At 35.0% G+C, this 16,254-nt stretch overlaps 2 protein-coding genes across 2 annotated transcripts; one reads left to right on the top strand and one right to left on the bottom strand.

Moving 5' to 3' along the window:
* The first annotated feature begins 12,300 nt into the window (after nucleotides 1-12,300).
* LOC130469213 (uncharacterized) lies at nucleotides 12,301-13,348 on the top strand. The gene is made up of 3 exons (XM_056838159.1): nucleotides 12,301-12,348; nucleotides 12,534-12,737; nucleotides 13,132-13,348. The coding sequence occupies exons 1-3, from the start codon at nucleotides 12,307-12,309 to the stop codon at nucleotides 13,252-13,254; spliced, it is 369 nt and encodes a 122-aa protein (XP_056694137.1). The 5' UTR covers nucleotides 12,301-12,306; the 3' UTR covers nucleotides 13,255-13,348.
* Nucleotides 13,349-13,834: 486 nt separating this feature from the next.
* LOC110781024 (protein FAR1-RELATED SEQUENCE 5-like) lies at nucleotides 13,835-15,205 on the bottom strand. Its single transcript, XM_021985282.2, has 2 exons — nucleotides 14,663-15,205; nucleotides 13,835-14,262 (listed from the first exon to the last, which is right to left on the bottom strand). Exons 1-2 carry the CDS (start codon nucleotides 14,709-14,711, stop codon nucleotides 13,835-13,837), a joined length of 477 nt encoding a protein of 158 aa, XP_021840974.2. The 5' UTR covers nucleotides 14,712-15,205.
* Between the last annotated feature and the right edge of the window lie 1,049 nt (nucleotides 15,206-16,254).

The raw sequence follows: 16,254 nt of genomic DNA, 5'->3' as shown, positions 1-16,254 counted from the left end.
CCAGTGATCCTTAGTGATATTCCATCTTCATCTGCATTAAAGCCAACAGAAGTGATTTCTCTCGACAGTGCTGAATCGTTTGAAAATATGGATTTGGATTTGGACTTGGATCTGGCACTTGGAGTTCAAAAATCCTTGGAAAATGCAGCAAACAATGTCAAAAGCCAAGAACCAACAGACACAGAAAATGCAACAAACAAGCCAAGTTCGAGTAAAGATGATGACCCTAAGGAAAGAGCGTCTGATGTTGTTCCAACAGAGGCTACTTTGGGTAACAATGATCAGCAAATGGGAACAGAAACTACTAAAACACCAACTGGTTTAGATATTGATGGAAAGCAAGCTGGTTCGCCAAAATATGAGGAGCCAAAACAGAAAATAGATGAGCGGGAGGGGTAATTACACATAATTTATTGTAATTCCTATTTTGGAAAAACCGTGAAACAATGAAATAATTGTATTTTGGTATTTTGATGGATTAGAACAATTATTATTTTCAGAATTGTTTAAAGATTCGAATGCTTAATGTTTTTTAGAACACAAAGTGTTATGATTTAGAACACCAACTTTGATTTTATTATATATTTGTGTGATAATTTGTACAGGGGAAATGATGAAAGTAGAAAGAGTCAAAGATGCATTGAGAAGCTCCCGCAATATTTAAGATCGCCTTTCATGGTCAAACATGATGCAGCGTTCAAGAGAGTAGATGTTGCTAAAAGAAGGATGGCTGATTATGCATTTGCTGAAGGACCAATTGAGTAAGTTATAAATTTTCACTTTCATTATTAAGATTTTATATATTATTTGAATTCAGAAGTTTATCTTTGTGAATTCAGAACTGTTATTCCAGTAGGAACACGCACAAGAGGGGGGGGTGAATTGTAATTCGAGCTTTGATAAAGTTTCTTGCGGAACTTAAGAAACAATCAAGGAACTGAGAATAGAGAAGATAATAACAACAATTGTGAAAACTTCTTGATACTAATCAAGAAGAGAATTCTTTTATTATGGTAATGCCTCGATTACAATAATCTCTCCAACACAAGTTCCTCTCAAACTCGTGTTTCTCACAGTAATCTACTTCGATTACAACTCCTTAACTTCTCTCTCTCAGACTTAAACTCTAAGTCTAAACAGGATAACTCTATCCTTACTAATACAAAATATAATTCGTGTTTGGATAACTCTAGATATTAATAATGCTTTTGTGTGGATATAAGGAACTTAGGAACTTTGAATTAACTAGGACACAAACTGTTTCAGAAAATTTTAGACAAAACGTTTTTAGGAAAGCAAGAACTCTCAGAATGTTTGTGTACCTTAAACCAAAAACGATTTCCCTTTTATAGTGTTTATCCTTAGGGTTAGTTCCCTTCAAAACCTCAACTGCTAACTGCCAGCACTTTGGTCTCCACGTCCCTTGACTTGAGGAACAAGGGGAAGACCACTTCCCACGTTCAGCCATAAAGCAGTTAGTGGTTTGACTCAATCAAACCCTAAAATATTTCTTTAAAACAGATTTTATTTATCTACAAAAACTTAGGAGAATTTTTAGGAAAATAAGTTTTGTTTAAATAAAATAAAACGTAAATCTATTTTATATTAAATATGTAAGACTTGTTTTTATTTATGTAAATGTTTTCCATAAAAATTGCTTCCAATAAAATAAATGGCCTAATTAAATCATAAGTTCCTTGAGTACTCTATATACCATTAGCATAATTAATATTTACATAAAATTCTAAGTACAGTAGACTACCTAGACTTTATGACTTCCCTTTGTCTGGAACTTGCAACTCAGAAGCTTCAGACGTTCCAGCTAAGGAACATTGATGAGTTCCTCTCTTGCTAATACAGGAACTCTTGGCTATGAGTCTGTAATAGTTCTTGTGGATATTCGGAACTCTTGATATGTAACTGTGTTGCTCCTCTTGTGACTTCAAACTGGAACAGATACAACTTCCAGCTCTGGAACTCCAGTGACTGTTCCAAGTGTACATCAGGAACTTCACCAGCTTATTCAAGTTCCTATCCTAATAGAAACTTGGGCATTTACCTGTTCAAAGTCATTTAGCAACCATAATCAGGAAGTTTGCAATATGTGTGTGTCATCAACCAAAACTTAGGAACAACAATATTCCCCCTTTTTGGTGATGACAACACTTGCAAACTTTTTACAAAGAGAGTAAGTACAAACTTGAACTTATACAGACTATTGTGAAACAGAACATAAAAATTGAAAAACAAAAGAGAAAGATTAAGGAGAAGAAAGAAAGAAAAATAACCTTACAGAGAGATTCAGAGAGATTGATGCAGGAACTGGGATTGAGTGTGCCTTGGAAGTTTGCACCCTTGACTTCCCCCTGTTGACATCAACAAAAAGCATAGCACGAAATATAGCCATTCCAAACACAGTGCCCCACGATCAACGTTTGGCAAGTTAAGCTAGCCTCAAAGTATTAAACCAACTCATACAATAAATTGAAAGCAAGCAGTAATGATCAAGACTAGAAAGCACAGATATGTGTAACCAAGCAAGTCAAAATAAGATGGAACAAATACCCAAGTTTGAAAATTATACAAACCGAAAGCAAATTAAAAAGATTGTTCCATGGCAAAAGATAAAATAAACATGGGATAGGGTGATTTAGTCTTGGGATGGGGAACCAGAACCAGCAGTTTCTTCTATCACAGTCTCCTCAAAAGATTCCAGATTGTTGATCTTGGTGAGGATTGTGGCACGAGTTGCATTGGCTTGTTCTGAGTAGTGGTGAAGATCGTTTTGGAGAGTCTTGACACTTGTAACCAATGCACCTATGTGGGCTTGCATTGAGCTAATTCTGTGATCTGTTCCCTCCTGTAGTTCCACCAGACGAGCAACTGTTGCCTTTAGCTCCAATATCTGATCATTCTTTGTGTTCCATGCACCCCCATGATCTTGAACATGTTCCTGTTCAGATGAAACACGACGAGCTTTGGACTTTTTGGAGGATCTGGGTGTCCTTTTTCTTGGCCCAACAGTTTCAGGCAGTTCCTCTTGATTCAGTGGAACAGCATCCTCCTCTATGGGCATCTCCTTGACATCCCCTTCCTCATTTATTTCCATGAAGACAGGCCCTCTTTTCTTGTTCTCCTTCATTGCCACCCTCATGCTCTTTCTTTTTCCTACACTCTTCCTGTTCCCTCGAGGTAAAGGGACCTCTATTTGTTCGAGTTCCTCCTCCTCCTCCACTTCTTCTTTAACTACAGTTCCTTCCTGATCTTCCTCATCTTGTTTCTCTTCCTTTCCAGCCCTAATGACTTTACCCTGAACCACTTTAAGATTTAATAGATGGAGCATTTCAAGTTGAAGGATTTGGGTGGATTTTAAGGGAATCACAAAGTATGGGCTAAGGTCAACTGAGAAGCTTTTGAAGATTTCTGTAAGAAGGGAGGAGTATGGAATTTTGAATTTGGGGATACAGGTGGATAAGTGTTTGATCATGATTGCAGGAAAGTTTATGGGAATTTTCCTTTCAAGACAATACATGAGACATGCATCAAACAGACTTGCTATGTTCCTTTTCTGAGTTCGAGGAACTACACCTCTCCACACAATATTAAACAGTAATTTTTGAAGAGGTGAAAAGCAGTTGTGTGAGGTGGAGGTGGATACTTTAGAATCTCCTCCAATGGAACCAACTATATCTTTCTCATCTACATTATCTATTGTCACTATGATTTGACCTTTGAGCCACATATCAAAACCCCTATTGGGTGTACCAAACAGCTGTTCCAGATAGGAGGCATCAAATTCGATGCGAGTTCCATTCACTTTACTTGAACATACATTATCAACACATGCAAAGTTCTTGCAGAATTCTTTCATAGCTTCAGGAATTAAGGGGGATTTGGCATAGGTACTCAACAGACTTACCCACTTTTGTTGTTCAAGGATTTCCATCAATTCTTTAAATTTCGTGGCTTCACACCATGTTGAGTTGATTGCGAACCCCTCGACCAGGTTGTTTTCCTTTGCAGTGAGTTTCTTGGACCCTTTTGCTTCCCCCTGAGTTTGAGCATTCTCCTCTGTTTCCTCGATGTTTTCACCAGAAGCTTCCACTCGTCGTTTTTTGGATTTTCTTGTGGAGGATCTAGGGTTTGAGATTGGGGATTTCATTTCGATGTCAGTGTTGGTTTGTTCCCCCTGAGTGATTGCGAGCATTGGATTGTGGGATCGAAGAGGAATTGGCGATTGAATGGGTGAGGTATCCATGGGAACTGGAGATGAAGGGTTTCTCTTTCGTTTGAGGGATGTGAGATCAGTGTTGTTGCTTGTGAGAACCATGGTGGAGATTTTTATAGGTGAAAGGAGAGGTGATGTCAGTGGAGAAGGCGTGTGGGAGAGAGAGAAAGGGGGTTGCATGGATTGATTGTGGAAAGGGAAGAGTTTCTCCTATTTATTGCCAATGGAACCGTTCCAAACATTCTTTGAATATTGGTATTCGGTTTTTAATTTAAAAAATAAATAGATAAAAATAAAAGGAAAATGTAGAAAAAAAATTGTGTTTGACTTTGACTTGCTTAATTTCGTATCTCTGACTTGACTAGTTTGAAAGGAACTGCTTACCTTGCTCATTTGAAGTGTGAGTGAATTTGCCACGATGGTAAGCTTCAACTATGTTCGCACACAAGATTTTGTGTTTGTAATAGTCTATGTACCATGATTTTTGCTTTTGCCTTAGAGGAACTCCAATTTGGCAATTACCTTAGCTTGATCATTCCGAGTTCCATTCTCATTTTCTCATGTTTCTCTCTGTTCAAAGGCTTAGTTAAAATATCAGCAATTTGGTGATCAGTTTGGCAAAAATCTAATTTGATCAAACCTTTCTCAACATTATCTTTAAGGAAATGGTGTCTGATGTGGATGTGTTTGACTCGGGAATGATGAACCGGATCTTTTGAAATACAAATAGCACTAGTGTTATCACAATAGATAGGAACACAATCATAGATAATACCAAAATCTCTTAGCTGTTGTTTTATCCATAGAATTTGTGAGCAACAAGCTGCAGCAGCTACATACTCAGCTTCAGCTGTGGATAGAGAAACAGTGTTCTGTTTCTTGGAACCCCAAGAAACCATGCATGGACCTAGGAACTGTACCATACCTGATGTGCTTTTTCTATTCACTAAGTCACCTGCATAATCAGCATCTGCATATCCTCTTAGCTCGAAGGATCCACTTCTTGGATAGTATAGGCATAGGTCATCAGTTCCTTTGAGATATCTTAGTATTCTTTTCACCGCAGTTAGATGGGACTCCTTTGGATTTGATTGAAATCTTGCACATAGTCCTACACTAAAAGAAATGTCAGGTCTACTGGCTGTTAAATATAATAGAGATCCAATCATACCTCTGTATTTCGTTTGATTCACACTTTTCCCATTTGGATCAGTGTCTAATCTGGTAGCAGTTCCCATGGGAGTGTGATTTACTTTGGCTGATTCTAGCTCATATTTCTTTAGGAGTTCCTTCACATACTTTTGTTGGTGTATCATGATTCCCTCCTCGGTTTGCTTGATTTGTAAACCAAGGAAGAAGTTGAGTTCCCCCATCATACTCATTTCAAATTCACTGCTCATCAAGCTTGCAAAATCCTTGCACAAATTTTCATTAGTTGCTCCAAATAATATATCATCAACATAAATTTGAACTACTAACAAGTCAGTTCCTCTAGATTTTAAGAATAAGGTTTTGTCTATTCTACCTCTTTTAAAATCATTTTGAAGGAGGAACTTTGATAATCTCTCGTACCAAGATCTAGGGGCTTGTTTTAGTCCATAGAGAGCCTTATCTAATTTGTAAATATGATTTGGAAATTCGGGATTTTCAAATCCAGGGGGCTGTTCCACATAAACATCTTCCTCTAAGAAACCGTTTAAGAAAGCACATTTAACATCCATTTGATAAAGTTTAAAACCCATGAAAGCAGCAAAAGCAATTAAGATTCTAATGGCTTCTAATCTAGCAACAGGTGCAAATGTTTCTTCAAAGTCAATGCCTTCCTGTTGATTATAACCTTTGACCACTAACCTTGCTTTGTTCCTTATGATTGTTGCATGTTCATCTTTCTTGTTCCGGAACACCCATTTCAGCCCTATCACCTTCTGGTGCTTTGGTTTGGGTTCCAAGTGCCATACCTTGTTTCTTTTGAATTCATTTAATTCTTCTTGCATGGCAATGATCCAGTCAGCATCTTCCAGAGCCTCAGTGTGATTTCTTGGCTCAAATATGGAGAGGAACGCGTGGAATGCGCAAAAGTTCCTTAGTTGTGACCTTGTCTGAGTTCCTTTTCTGATGTCACTCACAATGAGTTCCATTGGGTGGGACTTTAGATGCTTCCAAGGTTTAGGTTGAAATTGAGCTACTGGTGTTATGGCATTTTCGTCAGTTCCTTCTATGACCTGAGTTCCCTGTTGGTCATTGTGGGGTTCCTCTGGTGTTGTTTCTGGATCTTCTTGGTTTTCTGCTTGTTCCTCTAGTACGGGAACTTATTGATTTTGTTGAGCAGTTCCTCTTGCTGTGTGTTTGCTTAGTTGGAACTCCTCATCATTTTCTGCAGCACGAGATAAACCAATCTCGAAAAATTCTTGTTCCTGTACTATGTCAGTTTTGTTAGATTCATCAAATATTATATGTACACTTTCCTCAACACACATAGATCTTTTGTTATAAACTCTATAAGCCTTGCTATTTAAGGCATATCCTAGGAACACTGCCTCATCGCTTCTTTCATCAAACTTCCCCAAGTTCCTTTTTCCATTGTTGTGGACAAAACATTTGCTGCCAAAGGCTCTAAAGTAAGAGATGTTGGGTTTTATACCTTTTAGTAGCTCATAGGGGGTTTTGTTTAGGATTGGTCGAATCATAACTCTATTTATAATGTAACAAGCAGTATTGACTGCTTCAGCCCAGAAGTTCCTAGGCAGGGAACTGGCTATTAGCATGGTTCTTGCCATGTCCTCTAGGGTTCTATTTTTCCTCTCAACAACTCCATTTTGTTGTGGAGTTCTGGGAGCTGAGAAATTGTGGTCCATACCTTGTTCCTTGCAGTATTCATCGAATTTGTAATTTTCAAATTCTGTTCCATGATCTGATCTTATATGGATCAGTTGGTGACCTGTGGTTTTCTGGATTTTCTTTGAAAATGTAACAAACTCATCAAACGTTTCATCCTTGCTTGTTAGAAATATGACCCAAGTAAAGCGAGAGTAATCATCAACAATAACTAATACATATTTTTTTCACTTCTGCTTTGAATTCTCATTGGTCCACATAAGTCCATATGGATGAGTTCCAATGGTTTTGTGGTGCTTACCAATTTCTTAGATTTAAAGGAACTTCGGACATGCTTGCCTTTTGCACATGCATCACACACTTTATCGGTTAGGAACTTGATTGAGGGGAGTCCTCGAACCAGTTCCTTTGATCTTAGTTTGTCAAGCAGAGAGAAACTGGCATGTCCAAACCTCCTGTGCCATAGTAGGGAGTTTTCTTCAAGGGCACTGAGGCAGGTTAGATTGTTCCTGGGAACTGTATTGAGATCCACAGAATATGTGTTCCCTTTACGAGTTCCTTCCAAAATAACCTTCCCAGTGTTATTGTTTATGATTTGACAGTTTTCAGAAGTAAAACTTACAGAGTTTCCTTTGTCACAGAATTGAGAGATGCTTAGTAGACTGTGCATCAAACCCTCGACTAAAAATACATTTTCAATGGCGTAGGAACTTGACCTTCCAACTTTTCCAATTCCAATAATTTCTCCTTTCATGTTGTCTCCAAAGGTCACAGTTCCTCCATTGTAGGCTTCTAGTGAGAGGAATTTAGATTTGTCTCCTGTCATGTGTTTGGAACACCCGCTGTCGAGATACCACGAGCTGTTCCCCTTCACTAGAATCTGTAAAGAGATCAAAGGTTAGTTACAGGAACTCGGGTTTCCTCGAGTTCCTTTTCAACTATAACTTCAGACTTCTTAACCCATTTTTGCTTTACATAATTTATGTTTCTTTGATCCTGTTCCTTCATCTTGGAACACTCAGTACTTATGTGACTTCCACTTCCACATGAGAAGCAGACTTTTACACTAGGAAGATCCACATACTTCTTCTTATGACTAGTTTTATGGTTAAAGCCCAATCCTTCTGTTCTCTTAGATTGAGCATTCTCAATCCATTTGGGAGGAACTTTAGGTGGTTGTCTCTGTGCCCTGGCCATGGATAGTTCCCTTTCCAGTTTCTCTTTTTGTTCCTTTGTGGTGATCAGATCTTTGTTTAAATTTTCTAAGTCGATGTTAAAAATTCCCATGTTGATTTCCAAGGATTTTGTAGGATCTAAACTTAAATTAAACATCTTATATTGACTGAGTTGAACTTGTAGAAGGATGTTTTCATTTCTAATTTTTTCGAATGACTCATTAATAGAGGTATTTCTATCTAGTAATTCAAAGAACCTGCCTTGGACATCAGATCTAATATTGTTCAGATAATTTATGTGGTCTTTACTGAGTTCCAAGGCTCTATCACTTTGTGCTTTTAATATACTTAGCTTTTTGTAATCATCTAGAGTTTCTAGCAACAGTTCAATTAGTTTTGACTTTGAGAGACACTGAAGAGTGGAGGAACTTACTTCTTCTGATGGAACTTGATCAGTTCCTTCTGTTCTCGCCATAAGGCAGAGATTTGCAGTTTCTTCATTTGGTTGTTCCTCATCGTCTTCTGAGTCTGTTGCTTCGCCCCATGCAGCTATCATGGCCTTCTTGAAGTTTGGTCTGTTGAAGGTAGACTTGTTAAAGCGATCTTTGACCTGTTCCTTCCCTTTTCCTCTGGTCTTGTCGTTCTCCCACAGAGGGCATTCACGAATTTGATGATCAGTTTCTCCACATTTGAAGCAACCTTGCTCAGTTTTGGAACTAGTGATTTTCTTGGCAAAGTTCCTTCCTTTCTGGTTTCCTGGTTTGAAGTTCCTATAGAGCTTTCTCATTCTTCTGACCAGCATGGCAGCCTCTTCTTCATCTGGTTCAGATTCATCGAGTTCCTCAGCCTTTAGAGCAAGTCCTCGACTTCTTGAGCTCTCGGGAACAGCAGCTCCAAGATGCAATTCGTGTGTCATCAAGGAACCAGCAAGTTGTTCAATGTTGAACTTGGTGAAGTCCTTGGTCTCAAACAGTGCAGTGACCTTTGTTCTCCAACGATCATCTTGTGGCATGCTTCTTAGTATTTTTCTTACCTGTTCATCTGTGGGAATGATTCTACCAAGAGAAACTAATTCATTGGTTATGTTAGTAAATCTAGTGAACATTTCTTGAATAGTTTCTTTTGGAAGCATTTCAAATCTTTCATATTTAGACATCAAAAGGTCAATTTTGGAACGCTTAACTTCATTAGTTCCTTCGTGGGTTACTTGAAGTAGTTCCCAAATCTGTTTTGCGTTCTTGCACCCCATGACTCTGTTGTGTTCATGAGGTCCAAGCCCGCAATGCAAGATTTTGACAGCCATGGCATTCATCTCATATTTATCAAAGTCTTCTTTAGAAAATTCAGACATTGGTTTAGGAACTACCTCGTTTTCAGCATTGGTCTTTGTTACCTCGAAGTCTCCAACTTCAATTACACGCCAAACTTGGTAATTTTCAGCTTTGATGAATATCTCCATTCTATTCTTCCAGTATGAGTAGAACTTGCCATTGAACATAGGTGGCCTTTGTGTCGAGTAACCTTCTTCCAGTTTCTCTTGTGAGTTCATACTTTCAGGAACTTGACTCAAACAGGGTTTCCTGTGTTTTAGTGAGTACTGGCTCTGATACCAACTGTTATTCCAGTAGGAACACGCACAAGAGGGGGGGGGTGAATTGTAATTCGAGCTTTGATAAAGTTTCTTGCGGAACTTAAGAAACAATCAAGGAACTGAGAATAGAGAAGATAATAACAACAATTGTGAAAACTTCTTGATACTAATCAAGAAGAGAATTCTTTTATTATGGTAATGCCTCGATTACAATAATCTCTCCAACACAAGTTCCTCTCAAACTCGTGTTTCTCACAGTAATCTACTTCGATTACAACTCCTTAACTTCTCTCTCTCAAACTTAAACTCTAAGTCTAAACAGGATAACTCTATCCTTACTAATACAAAATATAATTCGTGTTTGGATAACTCTAGATATTAATAATGCTTTTGTGTGGATATAAGGAACTTAGGAACTTTGAATTAACTAGGACACAAACTGTTTCAGAAAATTTTAGACAAAACGTTTTTAGGAAAGCAAGAACTCTCAGAATGTTTGTGTACCTTAAACCAAAAACGATTTCCCTTTTATAGTGTTTATCCTTAGGGTTAGTTCCCTTCAAAACCTCAACTGCTAACTGCCAGCACTTTGGTCTCCACGTCCCTTGACTTGAGGAACAAGGGGAAGACCACTTCCCACGTTCAGCCATAAAGCAGTTAGTGGTTTGACTCAATCAAACCCTAAAATATTTCTTTAAAACAGATTTTATTTATCTACAAAAACTTAGGAGAATTTTTAGGAAAATAAGTTTTGTTTAAATAAAATAAAACGTAAATCTATTTTATATTAAATATGTAAGACTTGTTTTTATTTATGTAAATGTTTTCCATAAAAATTGCTTCCAATAAAATAAATGGCCTAATTAAATCATAAGTTCCTTGAGTACTCTATATACCATTAGCATAATTAATATTTACATAAAATTCTAAGTACAGTAGACTACCTAGACTTTATGACTTCCCTTTGTCTGGAACTTGCAACTCAGAAGCTTCAGACGTTCCAGCTAAGGAACATTGATGAGTTCCTCTCTTGCTAATACAGGAACTCTTGGCTATGAGTCTGTAATAGTTCTTGTGGATATTCGGAACTCTTGATATGTAACTGTGTTGCTCCTCTTGTGACTTCAAACTGGAACAGATACAACTTCCAGCTCTGGAACTCCAGTGACTGTTCCAAGTGTACATCAGGAACTTCACCAGCTTATTCAAGTTCCTATCCTAATAGAAACTTGGGCATTTACCTGTTCAAAGTCATTTAGCAACCATAATCAGGAAGTTTGCAATATGTGTGTGTCATCAACCAAAACTTAGGAACAACAAGAACTTTATATGTGTGAAGTCAGAACTTTATCTTTGTGAATTCAGAAATTTACCTAGTTGAATTAGAACAATTACTATGTTAAGTCAGAACTTTATCTTTGTGTCTTCAGAACATTTACCTAGTTGAATTAGAACAATTACTAAGTTAAGTCAGAACATTCACATTTTGTGCATTCCATAGTTTTTGAATTCAGAACTTTATCTTTGTGAATTCAGAACTTTATCTTTGTGAATTCAGAACATTTACCTAGTTGAATTAGAACAATTACTAAGTTAAGTCAGAACATTGACATTTTGTGCATTCCATAGTTTTTGAATTCAGAACTTTATCTTTGTGAATTCAGAACTTTATCTTTAGGAATTCAGAATATTTACCTAGTTGAATTAGAACAATTACTAAGTTAAGTCAGAACATTCACATTTTGTGCATTCCATAGTTTTTGAATCCAGAACTTTATCTTTGTGAATTCAAAACATTTACCTAGTTGAATTAGAACAATTACTTTCCTGATTCAGAACATCTAACTTTTAATTTTATTTCTCAAAAATTGATATAATATTTGTGTTTTTGTTGAATGAAGTGAGCTTTTGTACAACGATAAGCTAAACAAAATCACAAGAGAAGAAATGAAAAGTCTTGCGGGCGAAAATCATATGCTCAACAATATAGCTGATGCATGGGCATACCTTTTAAATGTTGAAAACAGAAGGCGAGGTGTAGGAACAGAAAGTAGATTTTTCTTCAGCACAAAGCCATATGTAAGTTAATACATATAAAATGATGTCTAAATTAAAATTCGAGTAGCACTTTTTTTTGACAAATATTTAAACATTTTCAGCTCATCTTATGCAAAGATAAGTACTTTCTTTCGAGTATCAAGTTCAGTGAAAGATATCCTGCTTTGTTTAAAAGAATGGATGAAGAACTAGCACATGCTAAAGTAACAAGCTTGCAAAGAGTTCAATTGGTATGATTCTAATTATGTGTGACAGTGTTGACGTAATATTATATACTTTCACAAACAGCAACATAACTCTAAACATTAAATTTTCAGGTGTTTTTTCCGATAGTTAATGGTGGTCATTACTATCTATTGTGCATTAACTTCATGAATGGCAGTTTGGACGTGATTGACAACCGATGCATTACACCCCCTATGACGTATTTGGGAAAATACAAGAATGAACCAAGAAATATGGTACGCTTTCTATCTAAATCTGTGTTAAAGTGATGACATAGATTTTAACTAACTAATTATTGTCAGAACAAAATTTTCCAAATTCAGAACATATAGAAAGAATATTTAGAACATTGTGCTACAAATTCAGAACATATTCCTAAACTTCAGAAAAAATAATGTTTCTCACTTTGACAATTTCACAGTTGAAAGGCTTCGCAGAATATTATTTTGCAAGACACAATGGAGGAAACAAAAGTTCTGTAACTGATTTCAAAACAAGAAACCTGAATATGAAATGGAAAAGCAACGCCAATTATGATGATTGTGGAGTGTTTTTGCTGAAGCACATGGAAACTTATTATGGAGAGAGTGCAAAGGAATGGAATCCGGGACTGGAAAAAGACAACGTAAGTGTTTAAAATTTAAATTTAATGCTAAGCCTCATGAGTTTAGAACATTGGAATACACTCAAAACATATACTTGGTTATACAGAACATGTTCCTTAACTAGTTAGAACATATACTTGTTGATACAGAACATGTTCAACTTGTTAGAACATATACCGTAACAGGTTAGAACATGTAGGATTAATTATTAGAACAATTAGATGAAATTCTTAGAACAAAGTGTATTGATTGTTAGAACTTATATTAAATGAGTTCAGAAAATATTTAGAACATATTATTGAATTTGTTAGAACATATAGGGTTAGTTATTAGAACAATTGGATTAAATGCTTAAAACAAAGTGTATTTAACATCTATTTTTTTGTTCTAACCTTCAAATTGATGTCATTGCAGTTTGAGCAAATGAAGAGATTGAGAGTTGAATATTGTGGAAAGTTATTGGCGCACAAAGAGAATGATGAACATCATACAATGATTTCAAAATCAAGAACATGGGCACTAGAAAACAAAATTTGAGGAAATTGTAATAGCTAGTTGTAGATCAATGCTAGAAACATGTAGCTTACATGTAGCATCAAATTTCGTACTTGTTATAAATAGGTTGTGTTGAAGATGTAGCTTAAATCTTAGAATTTTTGGCTTTCTTGTTAGAACATATTTCTGAAGTGGTTAGAACATTTATGTGAATTTCTTGTTAGTATTATAAATACTATGAGTATTAGCATAATTAGTTGAAAAATGTGAGAATTAGCATTATCAAAATTTAGTATTATCGATATTTAGTATTGTCAAACTAAATATTCAATGCAATGACTTTGTTTCATAATTTGTTGTTATCCTTGATTTAATTAATGCAAATAGAAACAAGTCTATTGAACAAATAAAATATATTCCAATAATTTGTAATCCTTTCTTGTTGAACGTGATTCGGAACAAATACTATGTTATTTCAAAACGTATGGTAAGTTGACTTAGAGCATTTACATTTTGTGCACTAACTTTTAACTTTTTTAAGAACTAAGAACTTTTTAAATTAAGAACTTTGTCTCTTTGAATTCAGAACATTTACTTAGTTGAATTAGAACAATTACTTTACTTACTTCATAACCGTCCGAACCTTGCAACCAACACGAGTAACTAGCCTTCTTCGAGGTATAGGTACTTTATCTTCATTACCTTCCCCTTTTTTAACATTTGGCATGCCTCCAACCTTAACTATTGCTTTTTCTTTGAAACCAGCCTTGTTGCATAAACAATACTGAAAAGCAATAACGTATAGTGCCTTCCTTTTTGTAGCAGTAGATTTCCTCATCACAAAACCAGCAGCTTTTGAATATGCTTTATAAAATGAAATACCCTCTTCGACACTCATAAATTTCATCCCTACAACAGGTTTTAACTCATCAGAACAACATGGAATCCATTCTCTCGTTCCCCCTGGACTTAATATAGGAATTACTTCAGGAGTAACAGCCACATTTGAATTAGAACAACTTGCATATTGTTCATTATCCACAACAGAATCTAGAAAAAAATAACAATTAAAAAAATAATTCAGAACATGTATAAAGTTTACATAGAACATTGGGTTAAAAGTGGAGAACAATGTAAGAATAATTCAGAACATCAGAAAGAATGTGACAGGAAAATAGAGAACTATACAAAACCCTAGAAGCAAGTATTACTCAAAACAATTTAAACAACTATGCAGAAGATATAATGCAATCATTCACATCATCAAAAACAATTTACAACTTGCAGTTCATTAGAGGTGAACATTATTCACAACATGATCAAAAAAAGAATTAAAAAACAATTCAGAACATGTACAATATGTACATAGAACATTGGATTACAAATGCAGAACATTTATAGCGATCATTCAGAACGTTAACAAATCAGACACAATAATAAGAAAACTCACTTGATTCCGTCAATGATGAGGACGAACTATGATGAAATTCTGATGCCATTGCTCGAAAGAATACTGATCTGTAAATCAAAAACTACATGATTGAATACAAATTTGAACACATAAATTAAAAACACAAATTGAAAGGAACAAATAGATAATCAAAAATCTAAAATATATAACAAATGCAAATCAAAAATCAAAATAAAAAACAAATCAGAATATCAAACACAAAACAAAAACAACTCACCAAATATGAGTGCAATTCGGTAATAAAAAACAACTCACAAATTCAAATTATAAAAGCAGCTCACGAAATTCAGCAAATAAAGAATTCGATAATCAACAATTAATAATTTCAATTCAATACTAATGGAATTGGAATAAATAATCAAAACTAGGTCAGAAATTGGGAAATTATCAAGCAAAATACACAAATCAAAATTGCGAAAATTGATAAAAAATACCTTGAAATAATCAAGTAGATGAATGTATTCGAGAATTGAATTGAATTCTGAAGCGAATTTGGAGATGAATTGGACCGTGATTAAAGTGATGTAATGGCGGCAGCATAAAAGAATTTACGTGAAAAAAGAGAGAGAAAGCAGAGATTAGAGAGAGAAACTAATTACGTGAAAACTGAATTTTATGGGCTGAATATATCTTAAAAGAATTTACCAAATTGCCATTAATAATCCTTCATTTCAGGCTGTTAGATTAGAGATGATTCAAGGGTCAAGATCTATTCTCACATAGGATTGTGTTCTCACATAAAGGAGGTGTTCTCACGAGAGCCTTCCTATATATATATATATATATATATATACACTCCTTAGGTAAGAACACTTCTTACGGTAAGAACACTTTTACACTCTCCATGTTCTATATTTGTTCAAACATGTTCTAAATTTGTTTAACAATGTTCTAAAATTATTCAACAATGTTCTAAAATTATTCAACAATGTTCTAAATTTGTTCAACCATGTTCTAAATTTGTTCAACCATGTTCTAAAAGCGCATGTTCTAAATTTTCAAGGTCGTGTTCTAAATTTATTCAAGCATGTTCTAAATTTATTTAACGATGTTCTAAATTTGTTCAACCATGTTCTAAATTTATTCAAGTATGTTTTAATTTTATTTCTAAATTTTTAAGCTCATGTTTTAAATTTGTTCAACCATGTTCTAAATTTATTCAACCATGTTCTAAATTTATTCAACCATGTTCTAAATTTTCAAAGCTCATGTTCTAAATTTATTCAACTATTTTCTAAATTTATTTAACGACGTTCTAAATTTATTTAACGATGTTCTAAATTTATTTAACGATGTTCTAAATTTTTTCAACCATGTTTTAAATTTATTCAAGTATGTTTTAATTTTATTTCTAAATTTTTAAGCTCATGTTTTAAATTAATTCAAGCATGTTCTAAAATTATTCAACTATGTTCTACATTTTCAAGCTCATGTTCTAAATTTATTCAAGCATGTTCTAAAATTATTCAAAGATGTTCTAAATTTGTTCAACTATGTTCTAAATTTATTCAAGCATGTTCTAAATTTACTCAACAATGTTCTAAATTTAGAACCGAGAACCTAGTCAACAC

This window comes from Spinacia oleracea, chromosome 3 (assembly GCF_020520425.1).
Source record: "Spinacia oleracea cultivar Varoflay chromosome 3, BTI_SOV_V1, whole genome shotgun sequence".
Taxonomy (NCBI): Eukaryota; Viridiplantae; Streptophyta; class Magnoliopsida; order Caryophyllales; family Amaranthaceae; genus Spinacia; species Spinacia oleracea.
The sequence above is the reverse complement of the archived record's forward strand: the minus strand, read 5'-3'. Positions and strand labels throughout refer to the sequence as shown.

Excerpts from the sequence above, each read along its gene's own strand:
- LOC130469213 (XM_056838159.1), top strand. The coding sequence starts at position 12,307 with ATGACGTATTTGGGAAAATACAAGAATGAACCAAGAAATATG. Across the intron at positions 12,349-12,533 it reads AGAATGAACCAAGAAATATG|TTGAAAGGCTTCGCAGAATA; the intron begins GTACGCTTTCTA and ends ACAATTTCACAG. Across the intron at positions 12,738-13,131 it reads CGGGACTGGAAAAAGACAAC|TTTGAGCAAATGAAGAGATT; the intron begins GTAAGTGTTTAA and ends ATGTCATTGCAG.
- LOC110781024 (XM_021985282.2), bottom strand. The coding sequence starts at position 14,711 with ATGGCATCAGAATTTCATCATAGTTCGTCCTCATCATTGACGGAATCA. Across the intron at positions 14,263-14,662 it reads CTCATCATTGACGGAATCAA|ATTCTGTTGTGGATAATGAA; the intron begins GTGAGTTTTCTT and ends ATTTTTTTCTAG.